The 24,050-nt window shown below is 31.0% G+C and overlaps 1 protein-coding gene across 2 annotated transcripts; it reads left to right on the top strand.

Moving 5' to 3' along the window:
• The first annotated feature begins 143 nt into the window (after positions 1-143).
• Positions 144-23,390, top strand: LOC127706763 (RAD51-associated protein 1-like). 2 transcript variants are annotated; one of them, XM_052211434.1, is made up of 8 exons: positions 144-225; positions 10,331-10,383; positions 12,865-12,976; positions 14,172-14,536; positions 15,498-15,614; positions 19,417-19,581; positions 21,972-22,196; positions 23,213-23,390. In XM_052211434.1, the coding sequence occupies exons 1-8, from the start codon at positions 203-205 to the stop codon at positions 23,347-23,349; spliced, it is 1,197 nt and encodes a 398-aa protein (XP_052067394.1). In that variant the 5' UTR covers positions 144-202; the 3' UTR covers positions 23,350-23,390. The 2 variants fall into 2 exon arrangements, with proteins under 2 accessions (XP_052067394.1, XP_052067393.1); XM_052211433.1 differs by having other exon boundaries at positions 14,169-14,536.
• The last annotated feature ends 660 nt before the right edge of the window (positions 23,391-24,050 follow it).

The raw sequence follows: 24,050 nt of genomic DNA, 5'->3' as shown, positions 1-24,050 counted from the left end.
TTCGAAAATATCTTAAAGTTAGTGGTTAATAAAGATTAAGTATACATAGTTGATAAAACAATAAATGATTTTAAAGAACGAATTCATTTTTCAATCAAACGAAAAATTGTAATTGTGTAATATTTTGTGATTCGAAACAATGACAGATTTCCAGTTCCGGCGTATGAGGAGGGAAATTGGAATTTTGTAAACAAAATGCAAAATGTCAGATAGAAGACCTGCGAGGTTTGTATAAGTTTATTAGTGTGAGAGAGGTGTAACCGATGAGAGAGGAAGAATTCTGTATCAGCAGCAATTTAAAAAAGTATCACTCAATTATTTTTTATATAAATTTGGACAAAATTTGGTATGGCTTGTTAGTTGTTTCATATTTTCCCTGTGCACACCTGGTGTTTGATAACATAGGGGATCTCCATGACCTGGTTCATGACGGTGCACCACCATCGCTAAATTTATCTTCCGTCATCATCTAATGATCCTGGCAATTGTTAAATTATCTTCCGCCATCGTGAAATGATCCACGCCATCATTGCACTATAAATAAATGATCAGAGCATGTAATGAGGTTCTGCACAAGCTTCCCAGTAATTCCCAAGTGTCTTATATAACAAGTTAAATGCCTTTAATAACTAAGACTTGTTATTACAGCTAAGTTTATCCCTTAAAAGCCTTGTCTCATTGATTTCCCATGGTTAATGAAAAATGTATTAATTTAATTCAAAAATTAGTTATCAAGGCTATGCATTTAGTTTCTGTGCAAAGTTTCAAGAGTTCCCTATAGCTAGAGCCTACTGAAAATCAAAATATTTATGATTTATTTTACAAATAACAAACATATATATGTTATTACAGATTTAGAAAATTTAAGGATTAAAGAGTAGACAACTCATGAAAGTATCTGTAATAACACATGCAAGTTATTTTCTGTAATAACCCTATAGAGTTATATCCCTGACTGACATAAATGAACTTAAATTTAAAAAACATACAATAGATATAAGAAGATGTGGTATGAGTGCCATTGAGACAACACTCCATCCAAGTCACAATTTGTATAAGTAAACCATTATAGGTCAAAGTACGGTCTTCAACACAGAGCCTTGGCTCACACCGAACAGCAAGCTATAAAGGGCCCCAAAAATGACTAGTGTGAAACCATTCAATCAGGAAAACCAACTGTCTAATCTATATAAAAAATGAGAAACGAGAAACGAGAATCACTTATGAACCACATCAACAAACGACAACCACTGAACATCAGGTTCCTGACTGAGGACAGGTGCAAACAAATGCAGCGGGTTTAAACATTTAAATAGGTGCCAGCCTTCACCCTACCTGAAACAGTAGTGTAACATCACAACATAGAAAAACACACTATAAAATATCAATTGAAATGGCTTAACTCAATCAAAAGACATATAAACAAAAAACAAGTGAACATACACTGAACGAATAAATTTGATCTATAACACAATGTAAATACAAAATTAATAAAACAAGGGATTTAGATTTAAAACAATATCAGAAAGACAACCATCACCTTGGACAAAATGCCGCCAAATAAAATAAAGTACACAGGTAAATAAAAATAAGTATGTTGTAATTTATACATGGAGTACATAAATAATTTTTACAAAATAAATAATTTTGTTGTTCCTAGTACGAGAACAAAAGTGAAAATTTATCATCATACTAAACACTTATCAAAGTGGGTATATATTAAAAATAGTGAGACTAGATATAACACTGAATAAGTAAACATTGAATAACAAAAATACATTACAAATTGTATCAACAGGTCAAATTAACACGAAAGTACGATTTGAGAGTACTCGCAGTTACTGAAAGCTAGTTAAAAGCCAAAAACAATTAATAATAAAAGATCATGCATCAGAGACTAAGATAAACTAAAACACATCCCAGGAATTTAGTGTTTTAACGTCATGGACATTCAAAGAAGACTTGACTTGTGCAATGCCAAAATAAAAGTATAGACAGGCAGTAAGATAGTTAGGAGGTAACCTGTTAATAAATATGTATAATGTAATATATATATATATAGATAGAGTAATCTCTATATAGAAAATGAACATGGATGTGTATTTATACATCCCAAAAAAAACGTTAGAAAAGAATACAAATTTAGTTATGTTTTAATTTGCTGATGACAAAATCGATATTTGTGCCAATGTAAACTATATTCAAAGATCTAATTACAACATTTTATTTTTATTTTTATTATTTTGAAAAATTACAACAAATACAACACATCAAACATGCATACAGTAATATTAGCAATACATTTGAATATATATTTATTAAATTTATGACAATAAACATTGTTGAAAATTCAGTTTTATATTTATATGAAAAGAGAACATAAATAGAAAAGATAATTTGAGTTAAATGTTTATGTACATGTACCACTATGTGGCACATGAGAAGGCTAAAGTATTTTATGAAAAAGGAAGAGGTTAAAATATCCTGTAAGATTTTCAGTACATAATAAGTTGTGCTTTTAGATACAATAATATATTATGTTAGTTTTGACAATAATTATCTGTAAATAATAAATGACAAATTGAGCTATAAAAATAACTCTTTAAATGCATTCCACATGGTATCAAAGTGCTCTTGTCTCTTATTTTTGACTGCCATTATTTTTTCTAAATTGTACATATATTTTAGCTTTTCTTTAATGGCACTGAGTGAAATATCTTTTGAAAAAACATCTACTGTTGTATATATATTGTTTCATGTATAGAAAAATCAAATTATATGGGTCACCTTTTCGAACTTTTGATATACTCCAAAAATAAAATTTAACTTATTCAATGGCAGGCTTACCCCACCAGATAAAAACCAATAATCAATATCTTGTAAACAATTTTGGATAATCTCACAATTCCATAGAATATGTTCAACAGTTTCATCTTCCAATTTACAAAAAGTACATAGAGGGTTATCAATAACAGTGTTCTCCCCAGATATTTTGGATAGCATCACATTTGGCGTAAAAAAAATAAACTGTATTTTTTTCAATGTCATTTGTCGCGTCGCGGTGATACTCTATTTCCTTTATGGTATATATGTTTATATTGTTCAATTCATAACTGAGAATACAATTAAAATATAACCATGATAACAGTTGTTTCAGTTTATGTTTTCTATATTCATTTATAGTTACTGAACAGAATTATTGTTTTCCTCTTGGGCCATATAACAATATATGTGTGGTTCTAGCAGAGACATATAATACAATATATGTCTCTGGTTCTAGTTACCCTACCTACCCAACTAAATGAATGAGTGAATGGTTTATTATAGTGCAACCTTTATATATATACAATACTAAATATCAAGTAAAAAAAGAGAAAGTATCATATAGCAATAAAATTTCAATTAAAAAAAAATTTCCATGTCTAAAAATTCATTGTTTCATGGTACTCAATGAATTAGTCCCAGTTGTTTCTGTATATCAAGGTGATAGATATTTTTAACAAAGTTATCTAACAAATAGTCTGTTAATGCATAGTTTTCTCTTTTTGGTATATTTTTTTCTGTCTGCTGTGCCATTTGTGCATCTGTAGTTATTATCGTAAAAATGCGGATTTTTGTCATATCTGGTCCGGTTCCGATCGGTAGTTTACTCAAAAGTAGTCATTGGCGGCCGAAGAAAAATTAACGAAAATAAACAATGTTTGACAAGAGATTGGGAACGAATGTGACGCTTTTGATGTATTAAATGGATGAAACATAAACTTAAGCCAACTTATTTAGCCCAAAACCGATATGTTCGCTCTCGATTAACAAGTAGTACCGGCGGAAGAGAAAGAAAGTAATTTTATGAAAGTTGTAAAAATAAACGACCAAACCTCATTTTAAAGAGAAAAATCGTTTGTATCTTTGAATTTCCGTAATGCAAAACGTAGATTTCGAATTGTTTTATGATTACATTTTTTCCATGTCTTAATTTGCGATTGCAGACAGACCACGTGGTATCAGAGACATATAATACAGTGTGTCTCTGGTGGTATTAATCATGTCACAAGTGTCAGCTTGGGGTATTCGTATCCAAACAGTTATCACCCAAAGGGCAATTAACACCTATTTAATCACTCTTAAATGCCTCTATTGTCCGATTTGAAGGGATTACACTTAAAGTTGATATAATTTTTATGATCATACGCGGTAATTAGATGAAAGTTCAAAATTTAGGACATGGATTTACGATATAGAAACAAGAAAAATAGCATCCTCAAAATAATTATAGCGTCGCGGAAATTATTATAGCATCACGGGATAAAATATAGCGTCGCGGTACCGCGACGCTAAAACGGCCTGGGGAGAACACTGATATAAGTTTGATTTTACATAAAAATTTATTTGTGGCAAGAATTCTGTGGTTGATTCTGTACTGAAGCCACTGTAGTTTAGTATTGGCAGTGACTGTAAACGGTAGTTTGAATATATGTTTCCAAATGAGATCTTCGCCTAATATTTCACCCCACTTCAGTTGTCCTGTTGGAGTCTCATTGTTACTAATGAGTATTTTGTACATGTCTTTAGAACCTTTTCTACTTTTAAAAAAGACTTGTAAGCAAGCGGGAATAAATGGACAACATAACTTATATGAATCTTTTTTTGACATCTCTGAACTAGTAACTATAAAATTATACAAATTTAAATCTAGAAATAAGAAATAATTTAACTACTTATATTTAAAGTGACTCAATGTTTTTTTGTTTTTGTTTTTTTTTTTATCTCCCTTGAATCAATATGTCCAATTATTTCTGTCATAGAATATGTTTATACATTACTATTTTATAATAATAAGAAATATTGATGACAATTTATATTATATAGAAACTTTATGGTAAAATTAGTATACTTAGAACTAGAGTATACAATCATGACATTTATAATGTTTAAGGTGACTTAACTTGTATTTTTTGTTATCTCCCTTGAGTCACTAATTTCTATTATTCTTATAATTGAACATGTTAATATATACTACTCACACTTACAATTATAAGTGACACTTATGGCAAATTTTAATGTAAAGATATTATTCTGTATAAACTGAAAAATTGTGAAACATTGTTAATAATTATGAAAATGCTTTATCACAATTGTTATATTCAATCCATTGAATATTTTTTAAAACTTTTTCTCATTTACTGTTCTATTTTTTTTCATTTATTTTTAAACACTCCTTTGAAAATTATCCTGTTTGACATCCTCATTCTAATAACTTTTCTGTGTTTACATCATTATTGGAAAATTATTTTTATTTCTTTCATTCAACTACTTGATGTAATTTGGATGCAAACATTTTATGATCAATGAGTTCATTAAAGATTTTGTCAGTTAATTGTCAAGGCCTTCGGAACACATTAAAAAGAAAAGACGTATTTGATATGCTGAAGTCAAAGAACTGTAATATATATTGTATTCAGGATACTCATTTTACAAATGATATAGAAAACATAGTGAGATCTATGTGGGGTTATGAGTGTTATTTTTCATCTGTTAGCTCAAACTCTAGAAGTGTAGCTATTTTGTTCAATAATAATTTTGAATGCAAAGTGTTGAAAGAAAAAAAAGATATAAATGGAAACTATTTAATTTTAGATATTCTTGTAGAAAATAGAAAGATAACTCTTGTATGTCTATACGGACCAAATACAGACAATCCAGATTTTTTTTCCAATATTATGTCGGTTATTGATGATTTTGAAAATGAATACTTTGTTATTTGTGGTGATTTTAATCTTGTCCAAAACCCATGTATAGATTATTGCAACTATGTGAATATTAACAATCCGAAAGCTAGGGAAAAAGTTCTTGAATTTATTGAAGAAAGAAATTTGATAGACCCATATAGAGAACTTTTTCCAGATATACAGCGATACACTTGGAGGAAGAGAAATCCTTTTAAACAGGCTAGATTAGACTTTTTTCTTCTCACTGAAAACTTTTTAAACAGTCTAAAAAATTGTAATGTACTTCCAAGCTATCGGTCAGATCACTCTATGATTTTGCTAGATTTAGAATTTAACCCTTTCATTAGGGGAAAAGGTTTGTGGAAGTTTAACAACTCTTTATTATATTATATAGACTATATAAATACTATTAAGCAAAAAATACAGGAAGTGAAAAAACAATATTGTGCTTTAGTCTATAATATGGAAAATATTGACAAAATAGATAATACAGACATTCATTTTAGAATTAACTGTCAGCTTTTGCTTGAGACTCTTCTAATGGAAATTAGGGGGAAGACAATTTCATATTCAAGCTTTAAAAAAAAGCAAGACGAAAAAAGGGAAATAAATCTTCGAAATGAAGTAACTCAATTAGAGGAAAGAGTTGATGAACATTCCATTAACGAATTAGAGGCAAAAAAACATGAGCTTGAAAGTTTAAGAACACAAAAATTAAAAGGGAAATTAGTAAGATCCCGTGTCCAATGGATACAGGAAGGGGAAAAACCTACTAATTATTTCTGTGGCTTAGAATCACGAAATTTTATGAGCAAAATTATTCCTAAAGTAGAGAAAGAAAATGGGGAAATTATAACAAAACAAAAAGATATTTTGAATGAAGTTAAAAATTTTTATGACAATCTTTATAAAAAAAGGGATACTAAAAGTACTTTTAAGTGATCTGAAAAAAGACTTGAAAAACTTAAGTGTTCCTATACTTTCATCTCAGGAAAAAGAAAGCTTGGAAGGTATAGTTACTGTTAAAGAAGCTGGAGAAGCATTGAAAAAAATGAAAAACAACAAAACTCCTGGAACGGATGGTTTTTCAGCAGAGTTCTATAAATTTTTTTGGAAGGATCTTCAAATTTTTATTGTAAATTCTTTAAATTATGGTGCAAAAACAGGGGAACTATCTGTTACACAAAAACAAGGGATTATTACTTGTTTACCGAAAGGGAATAAACCCCGCCACTTTTTAAAAAACTGGCGCCCAATATCTTTACTGAATACTGTGTATAAAATTGGATCAGCAGCTATTGCAAACAGATTTAAGAGTGTCCTCGATAAATTGATAAATTTTGATCAGACTGGTTTTATTAGTGGTAGGTATATTGGGGAAAATATAAGACTCATTTATGATATATTACAGTACACAGAGGAACATGAAATACCAGGGTTATTACTATTGATTGATTTTGAAAAAGCTTTCGATTCCATATCATGGGACTTTTTGATAAATGTTTTGAAATTTTTCAATTTTGGCGAATCTATCATTAATTGGGTTAAAGTTTTTTACAATAATATCAACTCTGCTGTCATCCAGGGGGGGAACCTTTCAGATTTTTTTACTATTGGTAGAGGTTGTAGACAAGGGGACCCCCTGTCTCCATATCTTTTTATTTTATGTGTAGAGATTCTGGCATTGAAAATAAGGGGAAATATTGACATTAGTGGTATAAAGGTCACACGGGTTGAGCATAAATTGTCACAATTTGCTGATGACACCTCTTTGATTTTGGATGGGAGTGAAAAATCTCTGCAAGAATCACTATTAGAATTAGACTGGTTTGCAAAAATATCTGGACTAAATATTAACTTCACAAAAACACAAGTTATTTGGTTTGGGAGCAAAAAATATAGTACAGATACATTATGCCCTAACAGAAATCTGTCTTGGGGTGAAACTACTTTTAAATTACTAGGAATCAATTTTGATGTAGATCTTGAAAAAATTGTTAAGATAAATTATTCTGAAAGAATTGTACAGATTAAAAATACTTTAAATCAATGGTCTAAAAGGAATCTAACTGTAATAGGTAGAATAACTGTGATTAAAACTCTAGTCTTGCCTATTGTAAACCATCTCATTATCTCTCTGCCAAATCCTTCAGATGATATTGTTAAGAGAATAAATGAACTTATTTATACATACATATGGAACTCACCTATACGTAGAGTTAAGAAGGATATCCTAATCAAAGATTATTTGGAGGGAGGTTTGAAAATGCTTGATTTGAATATGTTCATTACAGCCCTTAAATCAACATGGATTAGAAGGATTTTGCAGAGAGATAGTAAATGGCAAAATATTTTCATGTCAAATATAGAAAAAAGAAAGTTGTTTAGTTGTGGTGTTGATTATATTAGACAACTTTACATGACAGTTAACAACCTTTTTTGGAAAGATGTACTAAGATCCTGGGAAATGATTATTCAAAAAGAAAGAAACTTGACTTATGATTCATTTTTATCAAATCCACTATGGCTAAATAATAATATTAAGATTGGTCATAAATCAGTAATTTATCAAGAATGGTTCAAAAGTGGTATTAGATTTGTAAATGATATAGTTGACCAAGATGGATCGTATATTTCATTTGACCAATTTAAGGAAAACTATAACATTAACACAGATTTTCTTAAATTTAACAGTGTTATTTCGGCAGTGAAAGAGGCATCAAAATCTTACACTAAAGGATCTTACAAATTATTTTGTCCTTTTATACCATCATGTCTGCAAGTATTTTTAAAACATTGTAAAGGATCAAAAGATATGTATTCTGTACTGACAAGAAATAATGTTACTCCTACTGGACAGCTTAAGTGGGTTAAAATTTTAGGTGAACAGAATCTGAACTGGAAAAAGATTTTCAGACTGCCTTTTGCTGTTACAAAAAATAGTAAATTACAGTGGTTGCAATATAGGATTAACCATTGCATTATTGCAACAAACCAGTTTTTAGTTAAAATAAAATTGATCGATGATCCTTTATGTACATTTTGTAAATCAGAGAACGAGTCTATAGAACACCTATTTTGGAATTGCAATACTGTACAAAATTTTCTACAGGATATTGATAACTGGTTCCTTTCTGGTGGAATAAGTCTCCCAATGAATAAATTAAACTTTCTTTTTGGAGACTTATCCAAGATATTTCCCAACAACCCATACAACATGATTTTTCTTTACATTAAACAATATGTGTATAATTCTAGATGCTTTAAAAAGAATCTCTCATTGCAAGCAGCTATAATAAAGCTGAAAGATATGTATAAATTAGAGAGTATGATAGCTGTAAAAAATAAAAAGATAACTGAATTTGACAATGTATGGAATGTTTTTGAAAAACTTTTATTGAATACCAGCTAATGTCTATTTTTGTTACAATAACTCATGACTATTTAATTATAATCTATTTTAAAGAAAATATTATTGTCATGTTATGTACTTGATCTGTGTGATGGCTGTTATGAAAGAAATATGTCTAGTTAATTTTGCAAATATTTTCCAACATAAATATTTGATATTTAAAATATAGATAGGGATGTAACTGGATAATCCTTTTTTTTTCTTTTTTTTTTCCCTTCTTCTTTACTCTTAACTCCAATCTGTTAATTATCATTATTTATTTATTTATTTATTTATTAATTTTTCTATTTTTTATTTTTTTATCTTTTCAATAGAAAATGTAAAATATTTCCAATTTAGATGTATTTATATTAATGACATTGTATATATTCTTATTGTATTATATTGTATGTATGTCATGTATATGTTGTATTTGTTGGAAATAAAAAAATCAAAAGTTAAAAAAAAAACTTATATGAATCTTTTTTGTAATTATTTGCTGCTTTTTTAATAGCTGAAAGAACACTCATGTAATTGAAAAAATTTACATTGATATCGTAACATTGCTGTAACAATTCTAATGAAATAAAAAATCCATTTTCATCTATTACATCATTTACATATTGTAAACCATGATTAAACCAATGTTGGTAAAAAACAGGTTTATTACAAATTCTAATCATATTGTTAAGCCAAATAGGACTTGATAAAAAATATTCATAGTCCATAGTCTAATTACAACATTGATAAGATAACCTTTACATGCTTTACTAATAAGTTTGTTTAAAGGTTCGATGAGTTTACACGGATCACATAGTGATTTCCACACTTTTAGTACAATATTACCGTAAAATTTAGGATGTGAAATACATGTACTAACAAAGGCCAGAGGCTCATGACTTGGGACAGGCGCAAAAATGTGGCGGGGTTAAACATGTTTACTTATCTACAATAAAGCATCCAGAACAAATAATTTGATTACATTGTAAACACATGTATCATTAACATATCAAATACAGGTAAATAATATAGACATGTAGCTGAAGCCCTCATCCGAGTACAGGAATTTATTGCTGCGTTGAAGACCCATTGGTGGTCTTTGTCTGTTTTTCTGCTCTTAAGTACATGTAGGGTTGTTGTCTCTTTGAGTTTGACACATTCCCCGTTTCCATTCTCAATTCTATGTATGATAGTATATCTTTTTTTCTTACAGAGCAAGAAAAGCTGTTGATTATGCCAAGTTTGGAGGACCTGATGATTTTGATGGTATGACTTTACCTATTTGTATGTGTAGTTCATACATGTTTCTCGTTTCTCGTTTTTATATAGATTAGACTGTTGGTTTTCCCATTTGAATGGTTTTACACTAGTAAATTTTGGGGTCCTTTATAGCTTGCTGTTCAGTGTGAGCCAATGCTCCGTGTTGAAGGCCGTACCTTGACCTATAATGGTTTACTTTTATAAATTGTTACTTGGATGGAGAGTTGTCTCATTGGCACTCATACCACATCTTCCTATATCTACTAAGAACACAGTTTAATGTTATAGGTCGCCTTCAGTAGTAAGAAGATATTATGTTTTCCGGTCAGCCTCCTTCATCTGTTAGTTCATATGTCCGTCCCGTATCAGGTTAATGTATTAGTTGAAGGTAGTTTTAATATCATGAAGTTGTAGTCACTTAAACTTTGAAACTTAGTTGGCATGTCCATATGATGTGACTTTGAAATTGATTTGCCAAAAAAGGGTTTGGAACCAGATTTTGTGGTTCACTGATCTTGGAAATGTGATAGTGTAAGCAAGGCATGATGTCCTATGGACACATATTCTTGTTTAACATATATTGTACAAATGTATATACACATGTATCACATAATAATTTCTGATTTAATAACATGAGATTCTTTTCACTGGAGAAACACATGCCTATGAAGTACACTATGATTTTAACACTGCTATTGATAATAATAACATGATTGTTTTCACTGGAGAAACACATGCCTATGAAGTACACTATGATTTTAACACTCCTATTGGTAGTAATAACATGATTGTTTTCACTGGAGAAACACATGCCTATGAAGTACACTATGATTTTAACACTCCTATTGGTAGTAATAATATAAGGTATCAAAAAGTAAAATCACAAAAATACTGAACTCCGAGGAAAATTCAAAAAGGAAAGTCCCTAATCAAATGGCAAAATCAAAAGCTCAAACACATCAATCGAATGGATAACAACTGTCATATTCCTGACTTGGTACAGGCATTTTCTTATGTAGAAAATGGTGGATTGAACCTGGTTTTATAGCCAGCTAAACCTCTCACTTGTTTGACAGTCGCATCAAGTTTTCCTAAATTTCTAAGCATTATGAACATTTGTTAAGGGAGGAAAATATGTTACGAGGAAAATGTTTAAAAACACTTTTTTTTTTTCAATCTGTAATCTGGAGGACTTTAGTCATGTTAGGAGATCATGAACTTCATTTTTGTTGAGCCTTCGACTTTTGTCGAAAAAGCGAGACATAGCGATCCTACATTCACAAATATTCACTCTGTGGTTAAAGTTTTTGAAATTTTAATAACTTTTTTAAACTATCCTGGATTTCTACCAAACTTGGACAGAAGCTTGTTTATGATCATAAGATAATATTGAAAAGTAAATTTTGTAAAAAAAAATTCCATTTTTTCCGTATTTTACTTTTAAATGGACTTAGTTTTTCTGCCAGTTAACATTACATTCACTCTGTGGTTAAAGTTTTTCAAATTTTAATAACTTTCTTAAACTATCTTGGATTTGTACCAAACTTGGACAGAAGCTTATTTATGATTAAAAGCTAGTATCTAGAAGGAAATTTTGTTAAAATTTTGTTCCATTTTTTCCGTATTTTACTTATAAATGGACTTCGTTTTTCTTCCAGTTAACATTACATACAGTCTGCAGTTTAAGTTTTTAAAACATTTATTAGATGCATAAACTACGATTTACCAAACTTGGACAGAAGCTACTTACAATCAAAAGATAGTATAGAGAGGAATATTTTTATTAATTTTTTTCCTCATTTTGTTGAGCCTGCGATTAACAGCAAAAGTAGGCGAGACACGAGGTTCTGCGGAACCCTTACGAATTTTTTTCCACGTTTATAATTGTTTTCAAATTAAGCCAGGCATCCTTGCATAATTAGAGTTCTTATACACATGTATTAGAATGTAAACAAATGCTAGTACAGACCCTGGCAGGTAGTTATTTTAGGAAGACAAAATTTCAAACCTTGGACTCTTTTAAGAAATAATTATTTTATATGACTGTCAATCCATAACTGGTTTTTGGATTTGCTGTTTTTTTCTTCTCTTTTAATCCACTTACAAAAGCATTTTTCCAATTACGGTTACTTTTTCAAACACTTTAAGTTAAGGTTACTTTTTCAAACACTTAAGTAAACCAAAGACTTTCTGTCAATAGAAAACTTGTCTTTGTAATTCATAAGTTAAAGTGTAATTGTTACTAATTCCTATTACTAAAAAATTGTATAAAGAAAATAGTGACAAACTTTTGATTTGGAAATATGGGTGGATGGGGAACAGAAACAGTCACTGGAAATCAAAAGCATATTGGGCTAGGTAAGAATAGGTAGCAAAGACTTTTAAAAAATACAAATATGTACCTTTATATGCAATACTAATATATTTCAAATGACAGATACAGATTTTAACTTGAGGAAGTAACTTACATAAAGTTGGTATTTTTAGATGACTTTGCAGATCTAACTCCACCTCCAAGTAAAAAGGCTAAAACTTCTTCAAGCAAAGACTTACAGAAAAAAACTACAGCAATCACAGACAAAAAGAAACCTACAAAAAGGTATGTGATTATAATTGTTACACTAATGAGAGTATTTTTAGAACAAATAACTGTCCCATTTGACCAATAACAGCATGAAGTAATCAGAATGAATACCAATTACAAATTTACTGTATAGGTTGGCTGACTTTTGTTAAAAATATTTGTGAAGGCCTGAAGAAAAGCATCAATGTTTTCAAAGATCAGAACTGTTCCTTGTGTACAGATCAGAACTGTTCCTTGTGTACAGATATCCTAGTCATGTCTATCTTGTTTCTTGTAAGTTGTCAGTGGAAAACTTGTCTAAATTAAACATAAATTATGGACTGTTATATATTATCTCTCATTGGATGAATTCTGTAGGAGGTGAGACATAAGTATTTTATTTTCCTTTGAGGTGTAGTTGACAACAAATTATTTTAAACATTAATTACAAAAAAGATATATGAAGTATCATAAATCGTCTGTTTGGAATATTTATTCAGTTGTACAAAATGAATATGACACAATTTAAATAGAAAATTGCAAGAAAGTAATAAGAAGCACCATATATAACTGTTTGGTTCTAGGAAGGTGAAGCCAGTGTGACACTTACAATTTAATTAGCAATTCAATTATGTAGTTTAACATTATCATAATTATGTCTTAATAGATAACAAATACAAAAGTTTTGTTGCATGCAACTTTGTATTTAGATTGATTGATTGTTGGTGTTTTAACACCAGTTTTAAGCGCCACATTTGGGCTATTTCGTGGCAGCCAGTTTTTATTGATGGAGGAAGCCGGAGTGCCCGGAGAAAACCACCGACCTTCAATAGGAAAACTGACAATCCTGGTCAATTAAGACTGGAGTCAAGTGCACCCACACGAGCGGGGTTCAAACTCACAACCTCAGTGTTGACTGGCTAGTGATTACAGTAGTAGAACTACTTAGACCACTTGGCCACCGAGGCCCCCTTTGTACTTAGAAAAAACTTCATTTACAGGTTCAATGATGAGATTTTTTTTTTTTGGTATACATGTGAAGAACAGCAATAAAAGCGCTGTTCCTTTGCTTTTTGTGTGTTTATTGCTGTCCATGTACTGAATTTGTGTCATGGATGGATACCCCATATCCTTTGTTTTTCTATTATGTACAAATTTTTTTTCGAAACTTTTTATTTTTTGCACTGATTTGAGTAGTTTGTTTAAATTATATACATGTATATTTCAGTAGAACCCCTTTAGCAGAGAAAGTTTATGAAAGGGAACTTCAGGCAGCATTAGAACTCTCTTTGATAGCATCTCAAAGTTCTAACTGTGATGATGACGATGAAGATTTTAAACCTAAAAACAATAAAAAGTCAAATGTGATAAAGATAGAAAAGGAAAAAATCAATAAAACACCAGTGACTTCAACACCTTTTGAAGAAGTAAAGCAGAACGATGTGATATGTTCAGTAGAAGTGAATAAAGACAAAAATATAAACTGTATCAATATAGAAAGACTGGGAAATAGTTCAGAAAAGACTGAAACAGTGCATGCAGAACACAATGTTGAAAATCATAAAATTTTACATGAAATTCAAAGGAATAAATCAGGTATTTTCTTCATTATTAGAAGTTTTTGAATAGAAACATACCAAAGAGGTAATTTTGCATAAGGAAATAGGTTTTGAAGATAAGTCTCTTTCATTGAAAATGGATACAATTTTTATTAAAAAAAATGAAAAAAATGCTTGAATGAGTAAAAGGAGATGTGGGGTATACTACACCATACAGCAACCCAACAAAATGCACAACCAAAAGACAACTAGAGGGCAACATACAGTTTAACAAAAGACAGGTGTCTTATACAATATGTCAAGCTCTGTATCGTCTTGAGTCTTGAAAAGTTGTGAATAAACTCAACAGAAACAATCAAAGCCTTTTTAAGGTCTGCCATTAAATCAATTCTCAAAATAAGGAAAACCATTAAGATATACCCAATGCTGGCAAGGTTCCTGATTTGGGCCAGACAAATCAAATTTGGCAGTTTTAAACTAGTTTATTGAGATCTCAAACCCTCACCCTGTTCAATCTCTATCTGTACACGTACTCGAAAGAGCCTAGAATAAAAAGTTGTACAGGTAAACACCTAACTCTAGAATATTGGTAAATTAGGTAACATCAACAGAAAATAAATTTAATTAGATTAAATAAGATAAAAATATACCATAATGATATATTAAAGAATAATTGCAGTTACTGACAGCAAGCTCAAAGCACTTAACCTACTGATAAGAAATATTGCTGTCCTACTTATATCGGTGTCCTTCAAAGTAGACTTCATACAGTGATATCACTTTTATGTATTACCTGCAAAAAGAGAGAGTTTGTCCTGTAGTTTTCAGAAAAAAAGAAATGTTACTCAAGAATGCCTATGTTTGATTTTTTTTATCATGTTTATTGAATGGTTTAAAAACCACAATTATGAAAGTATGTACCTTAATAGAATTCCAGTATATTATTATTTCTGTACAAGTAACCATTTCTTTGTTCTGATATAAACTTTATTATATAGATGGTAATGATAGTGATAGTATAATTGTATTAGAAGATGAGGAAGAGCTAGGAAAGGGTGGGCGGAGGAAATCAGTGATCAAGGCCAAGGTTGTTTATGATGATAGTGAGGATAATGGTAAGTATATTGGGTTAAAAGGTCATATTGATTTTATATAATAATGTTGGATAAATTTCACTCCTTTCATCAATTGAGCTTTGGAGAAGGTATATCGTGGCTGTTTTTTATAAATCTTGACATCCTAAAAAATGTCACTTATGTGTGTTATTGGAAGCAAACCAAAAATTGTCACTAATGTATGTTACTGGCAATAACCTCAAAAATGTCACTAATGGATGTTACTGGCAACAACCTCAAAAATGTCGCTTATGTGTGTTACTGGATACAAACTTAAAATTGTCACTTATGTATGTTACTGGAAACAAACCAAAAAATGTCACTTATGTATGTTACTGGAAACAATCTCAAAAATGTCACTTATGTATGTTACTGGAAACAATCTCCAAAATGTCATTTATGTATGTTACTGGAAACAAACCAAAAAATGTCACTTATGTATGTTACTGGAAACAATCTCAAAAATGTCACTTATATATGTTACTGGAAACAATCTCAAAAATGTCACTTATGTATGTTACTGGCAACAAACCAAAAAATGTCACTTATGTATGTTACTGGAAAACAATCTCAAAAATGTCACTTATATATGTTACTGGAAACAATCTCAAAAATGTCACTTATGTATGTTACTGGAAACAATCTCAAAAATGTCACTTATATATGTTGCTGGAAACAATCTCAAAAATGTCACTTATGTATGTTACTGGAAACAATCTCAAAAATGTCACTTATGTATGTTACTGGAAACAATCTCAAAAATGTCACTTATGTATGTTACTGGCAACAATCTCAAAAATGTCACTTATATATGTTACTGGAAACAATCTCAAAAATGTCACTTATATATGTTACTGGAAACAATCTCAAAAATGTCACTTATGTATGTTACTGGCAACAATCTCAAAAATGTCACTTATATATGTTACTGGAAACAATCTCAAAAATGTCACTTATGTATGTTACTGGAAACAATCTCAAAAATGTCACTTATGTATGTTACTGGCAACAATCTCAAAAATGTCACTTATATATGTTACTGGAAACAATCTCAAAAATGTCACTTATGTATGTTACTGGAAACAATCTCAAAAATGTCACTTATGTATGTTACTGGCAACAATCTCAAAAATGTCACTTATATATGTTACTGGAAACAATCTCAAAAATGTCACTTATGTATGTTACTGGAAACAAACCAAAAAATGTCACTAATGTATGTCAGGGCCTAATCTAGGATTTTGAAGAGGGAGAAGTGACTTCTCCTTCCATGAGAGAGAAGGGAGAAGTGGTCAACTTCTTGGAGAAGTGAGATTCCACTACCGTTTCGGTTGCATCGTGTATTCAAGCTTATCACTGAGGAAATTGTTTTATATTCAATAAAAGATGTACTTGCAGTTTTTTCTTATGTTATTGTACACAATGTATATATAGAAAGTTCTTAATAAAAAGGTTTAGACAATATATAGTTGTTATTTATTTATTGATACCATAATGTGTTCTAAATAAAATTTGTTGATTGGGACATGAGGGAGTAGCCTAGTAATATTATTAAGATTATGATGCATTAAATTCATGTGCATCTGCCTCAATTTATTTTTAAAACTCCAGAAAAATATGATGAATTTCACATGACTGGGAATTTAATTTTTATCACCACTTGTCATTGTTTTATTATTGAATGTCCAGGACATTTATGTAAGTTGTAGTAAATTGAGATTATCGTTAAAGATTGTAAGTCTATAAATGAAAATATCTTTCAATCTCAAGTTAATTATCCGATAAAAATATCATCCATATCAACGAAGTGGTCATGAGAAAAAATCCACTGCTGATCACAATCTGGTACGTTTGCAATCACATTATCCATCAGCTGTCTTTCTACCTTTTATATTTCAATTTTTATTCAATGAATATAATAAATCTACCGTTAATTCCCACCCTTTACCTACCGAATAGTAAAATTGATCGACTCGTGTAGGTAATAAAAATAAAACAAATCAGCTGAGTGATTACGCAACATCCTCAGATGAAAATCATCATAAACCGATAACTTAAACAGACGGTCAGTTTTCCGTTTGAACAGTTTTGCAAGTTATATCCGAGGATGTTCAAAGTCGCCATTGTATTTATTAATTTGATCTTTTACAGTATTAGTCCTGGGTTGTTTTTAAAATCTCGATTTTCCTTGTCAGCCGCCATTTTTTTTACCTGTGAGACTTGTCAATCACAAGTTGTCTCCCTTTTACCGATTTTGATAGCGATTTGACTTCGCTATGAATCAGTCCGCCGGTGAGATTTAGCGATTTTCAAAGTTCTTTGGCGACTTAAATCGTCATTTCGCCGGCAAGATTATGGCCTGGTATGTTACTGGAAAACTAAAAACATTACTTATATATGTTATTGGCAACAAACAAAAAAATGTCACTTATGTATGTTACTGGCAACAAACTAAAAAATATCATTTATATTTGTTTTATGTAATGTATCCGTTTTTATTCTGTAGTTAGTCCCCACTTCGGTTTTATCATGTATATCTATTATATAGTCATTTTATAAAATTTACTGTTTGCAAAATTATAAATTATTCTAAATAATAAGGATGTTCTTGTCCCAGGCAGAAAACCCTGGCCGTGTTAGGCGCAACTTTTTGGAAGTTTTGGTCCTTGGTGCTCTTCGGCTTTGTACTTCTTTTGGCTTTCAAGCTTTTTTCATCTGAGCGTCACTGGATGGTCTTGTGTGGACGAGACGCACGTCTGGCGTATTGAATTTTAAGCCTAGTACCTTTTGTTACCTATTATTCGTGTGTTTCTTTGTCCTATATGTTCTCCCATTTATTTGTATTGTGGTTCTGTCATGTGATGTTGTCGTTTTGGTGTTGTGTTTGACGTTGCCATTAAAGTGGGAGGTCTGGCATGCCACAAAACCAGGTTCAACCCACCATTTTTTTCTTAAAATGTCCTGTACCAAGTCAGGAAAATGGCCATTGTTATTTATAGTTCGTTTCTGTGTGTGTTACATTTTTAATGTTGTGTTTTTGTTGTGTCGTTGTTCTCCTCTTATATTTGATGCGTTTCCCTCAGTTTTAGTTTGTAACCCAGATTTGTTTTTATCTCTATCGATTTATGAGTTTCGAACAGCGGTATACTACTGTTGCCTTTATTTATATATATGTTACTGGCAACAAACAAAAATGTTACTAAAGTATGTTACTGGCAACAAACTAAAAATATCACTTATATATGTTACTGGCAACAATCTCAAAAATGTCACTTATGTATGTTACTGGCAACAAACTAAAAAGTGTCACTTATGTATGTTACTGGCAACAATCTCAAAAATGTCACTTAAGTATGTTACTGGCAACAAACTAAAAAGTGTCACTTATGTATGTTACTGGCAACAATCTCAAAAATGTCACTTATGTACGTTACTGGCAACAAACTAAAAAGTGTCACTTATGTATGTTACTGGCAACAATCTCAAAAATGTCACTTATGTATGTTACTGGCAACAAACTAAAAATATGTCACTTATTTATATTACTGAAAACAATCTAAAAAATCTCTCATGTTTTTAACTGGCAACAAACTAATAAATCACTTATATGTGTTACTGGCAACAAACTCAAAAATGTCACTTGACATACCACATACCTAATCCAGCCTCCCTGTGTTGACTGCATATTGTTTCTATTTGTTTGTTTTTTTAATGCCCCAGAAATTAAAATTTAACCATATTATTTTACCCATTCATGTTTTTATGAAACTTTATGTTTTGTCTGATAAAATGTTTATTACAGAAAGTGAGTTTTCTGTGGATGAGGATGATGATGATGATGATCCTAGTGATGATGATTATGATGAAGACAATGATAGTGACTTTGATTGTGGTAGTAAAAAGAAGAAAAAGGATGCAAACAAAAAGACTGTCACACCTAAACCTACAAAACAAACTAAAACTAATGGTGAGGTTAAGTTATTGTAAACAGATTATTCATGTATCTTAGACCAACAAATATATCAATTAGATCCTCAGGCACTGCTACATGATACTACAACCTGCTGTATATGTTGTTATTACCTGTGTCACCAACGGTCAAAGCAGGTGTAGTAAAGGCTAGAGTCTGTCCATCTGTCTGAAAGATCTTGGATACTATGAAAGGGAATGATTTATATTTGGTCTGCAGCTTAATAATGTTGTAGTGTGTAAGTAGATTTTACATCTGCCGTGCAGCCATTCCCTGTTCTTGATGTTCTGCAGCTTGATAATGTTGTAGTGTGTAAGTAGATTTTACATCTGCCGTGCAGCCATTCCCTGTTCTTGATGTTCTGCAGCTTGATAATGTTGTAGTGTGTAAGTAGATTTTACATCTGCCGTGCAGCCACTCCCTGTTCTTGATGTTCTGCAGCTTGATAATGTTGTAGTGTGTATGTAGATTTTACATCTGCCGTTTAGCCACTCCCTGTTCTTCCTGTTTGCTGATAGTTTGAAATATTTACTACAAACTTTGTACAACGAAAAATTTTGTCAATTTTTTTGGGCTTCTATGGAAGAGAGTGGAAATTAGGAGTAAGAGCAAAGACTGGTTAGCCCAGAGTCAGAATAACATGTCAAGGTAGGTTGATGTGTATAAAATACAGCTCAGTGTGTCAGTCTAGTATAAAGCAGGGTTTATATTCATATCCATTGACCTGTTCTTGCTCTGAATATGCATTTGATATGTCACTTGACATTTAACAGCCATTCATCATCATTATCATCTTGACCTTAAAGTATTTCCCCCAAATCTAATTTAATGAAAAATTCAATAACATCTAACAGGTCTTTTGGTTTTTAAAGGCAGTGCCTTAATGCCATTAATGGTATCAGGCAATAGCCATTTTGTTTCTACGTGGGGGGTAAATATGTCACCATTGATATACCGAAAAAGTGTAATTCTTTCTCCTTCTGTTTGAGATATTCTGTGTTTTTTATTGTTATTCATTGACATTGCGAAGTAAAGAATCAAACAGTGTTTTTTGTAAGTTTTCAAAATTTAAGATAGAGTTGCATTTTGCATTATTTTTTCGTTTTCTCATCAGAACATTTGGTACGTTGAATATTGCCGAAATCTGCCTAAACTATCAATATCCATCTGGATTTTATCGAAACCAAAGCTGTTGATAAATCATCTGACATTCCGACATAACTATCATGTCAGACCCTTTGTCAGGTGAACAATTTCGATCTATTAGGTCTGATAATAGTTTTTTTTTTATATCCGAAACTAACAGTGCCAAAGTTGACATCTGAATCATTCGATGCCCTCAGGTTTCTACCTCTATAAATTGAAAATGGAAAAACCTGAGTGTATCTAACTTATTTGATTTAACGGCCCAACATGTCCAATGCTATAAATTGACAAGTGATAATAGTTTGATATAACATCAACAGGTGACGAATATCAATTACTCAATACACCAAGGATGATTAAAGATTTGTGTTGTGCTGTTACACCACTGTCCCAGGGTAGAGGAGAGTTGAGCTCTCACAAACATGTTTAACCCCGCCACATTCTTTGTTGAGCTCTCACAAACATGTTTAACCCCGCCACATTCTTTGTGTGCCTATCCCAAGTCAGGAGTCTGTAGTTCAGTGGTTGTCGTTGGTTCATATCTGCCATACTTGTTTTTTCGTAAATTGTTTTGTTTAAATTAGGCTGTTAGTTATCTTAATTGGATTGTTTCATATTTTGCATGTCGGGGCCTTTTATAACCAACTATACAGTATTGGTTTTTCTCATTGTTGAATGCTTTTGAGATAAGTTCACACCAAACCAACATGATGAACTGGAATGTTTTTTTTTTTTTAAAACTCAATGTGAATTACCACAAATGGTGAAAATCAAAATTGACCCCAAATATTCAATTGCACTTTGTTGAATGTTTAACAAAAAATCCATTTGTTTGTAGAAAAAGTCAATCCTCAGTTGCTCTGTAGATGGTAAAACTTTATATTAAAAGATATTTGTGCATTAATATACTTGTACAATAATATGTTCTTTGGAAATGCAATGTAAAATAATCATTTCCATGCCATAATAATTGAAAAATGTCTAAATATCTGATGTTGTTAGCCTTTCCTGAAAAGTAATATGTTTGATTATAATCAATCTGGGCTATAAAATCATAAATCCTGTAGGTAACTGCCTTTCAGCGCACTCTTGCTTTGATTGTGTCTGAGTTGAGGTCTCATTGACATATACCAAGCATCTCCTTTTATTTATTTTTACATTGTGACATATTTTAAGAAAAAAAATTTGTAATTCTAATCTTGTTTATGTCACAAGTTTGCAATACTGATTAATCGTTATAGTTGGCACAAAGCCTGCTGCAGCATCCAAGCCTGGAGCTGATTCTAAAGCAAAGACCATTATGCCTGTAGTATCATCAAAAGGTCCACTCAAAAGTCCAGCCATTACAGTTAGAGCTGCAGTGAAAAGTCCAGCCATTACAGCTAGACCTGCAGTGAAAAGTCCAGCCATAAGATCAGCAATCTCAAGTCCAATAGTAAGAACTGTACCTAAATGGAATCCTCCAGGTAACTTATTTTTTAACATGATGCATGTACAATGCATTTATGTAAAATGTTAACTGCATTTATAATTTCCAGCTGTTTTTTACCAAGGGATTTAGGATACATACTTGCTTTTTTGTTATGGTAAATGTATTTATTGTTATACCTATGCCTAGTCAAGCATAAAATAGGGGTTAGATATTTTTCATTTTGAGTGTGTGTAGCTCATTGTATTTGCAGCCCCCCCTCCTCAAGCAGAAACTGGATTTTAAAGTTCAAAGTTACTCTTTAAAACTCTTTTTTGATATGAGCTGCAAATAGAGTAAGTCCAATAAATTACTGTTTTCAGAACAGTAATATGTCAAGCAAATTATTTATTCCATTACATTTTGGAGTCCAAACAGGCTTATAGTATCCTTTTTGCTAAACTTCCCCATACTGACATGTCGTTGTGTATGAAGTATTCCTTTGAATTGCCACTTGTCAGGGATGATTATGACTTCAAAAGTATCATTTTCTACCAGCTCTTTACAAGTCAAGTAACTTTACATTTTTTTTAAGAACAAAATAAATTACCAGTAAATCATCCTTGCAACTACTTTTTATATTTTTACCAGCTCTATCCAAGTCGAGCAACTGAAAAAAAATTTTTGGACATAATAAATTACAGGTAAATCACTGGCAGATAATAATTTTTCCTGCAAGTACTGTTATAAAATAAGATACTTGAGTCTTATGGAAGACTGATATAGTGTATTGATTGATGACAAAAGTTCTTATAAAAATAAGAAGATATAGTATGATTGCCAGTGTGACAACTCTCCACCAAAGACCAAATGATGTAGAAGCTAACAACTATAGGTTACCATACAGTATCAACAATCAGCAAAACCCATACTGTATAGCAAGCTATAATAGGCCCAGAAATGACAAATGTAATACAATTCAAACGTATACACACTTGATGAAAAAAGCAAAGGAACAACTGTAATCTTAATAGTAATTGTAGGTTATATTGGACATATTTTTTACTGTTACAGGTTCAGCAGAAAATGTAAATTCACCATTAGGGAGTGCATCTATTCAATCTCCATCATCAGGAGGGATGAGAGTTGGACTATCTAGAAATCAGAGAGTAAAATCACTACATCCTGGACTTACACTCAAAACGACTTGATGTTTTAATATTTATTGTTTTAATAAAATTTTAGATTGTAATCAGGTTCTTATTTAAAAAAAAACAAAACAGAATTATACAAGAGTGCATATGTTGAAATATCTGGACTGCTTTACTTGAATTTATATTGAATGTCTGTAATATGAAGTATCAAATAAACTTAAAATTATAAATGATCCATGTAAATGAGATCAAGGTGTTGTAAACCCTGTCAGATAGACATGTTCACCATACAATCATTTCATACATGAGATAGGGTTAGCTTATTGCTTATTGTATCTGAGAAACAGACCCAATTACCAAAATTGAACACTGACCAATGAATCATAAAACTGTTAAAGCATCGTCTGTGCTGTGATCTAGCCAATTATTTAGCTAGTCAGACAGGTTTTGTTTCATCTCATTTTCAATTTTGTTTTTCCTTATACCAACTCGTGTTAAACATTTCAAAACAGATTCAAAACTTGGGATAAGTGAGTTTAGCCCAAAATGTAAATTTGTGCTTGACACAATTTCTATGAAAAAAAAAGACGAAACCTAGAAATTGTTTTCATTTTTATTTCTCTAAAAAAATTCCTTTTTAGAATTGGAAGTTTTTATATAAAAAGCATAATTAAATTGGAAGTTCGTTTCACACTATATTCTGTACATATCATGGGTATATATATAGGTATATTGGTATATTGTGAGTACTTTTCAGT

The sequence above is a fragment of the Mytilus californianus genome, unplaced genomic scaffold, assembly GCF_021869535.1.
Source record: "Mytilus californianus isolate M0D057914Y unplaced genomic scaffold, xbMytCali1.0.p SCAF_6, whole genome shotgun sequence".
NCBI classification, from domain to species: domain Eukaryota; kingdom Metazoa; phylum Mollusca; class Bivalvia; order Mytilida; family Mytilidae; genus Mytilus; species Mytilus californianus.
This window is presented reverse-complemented; position numbering and strand designations above follow the sequence as displayed.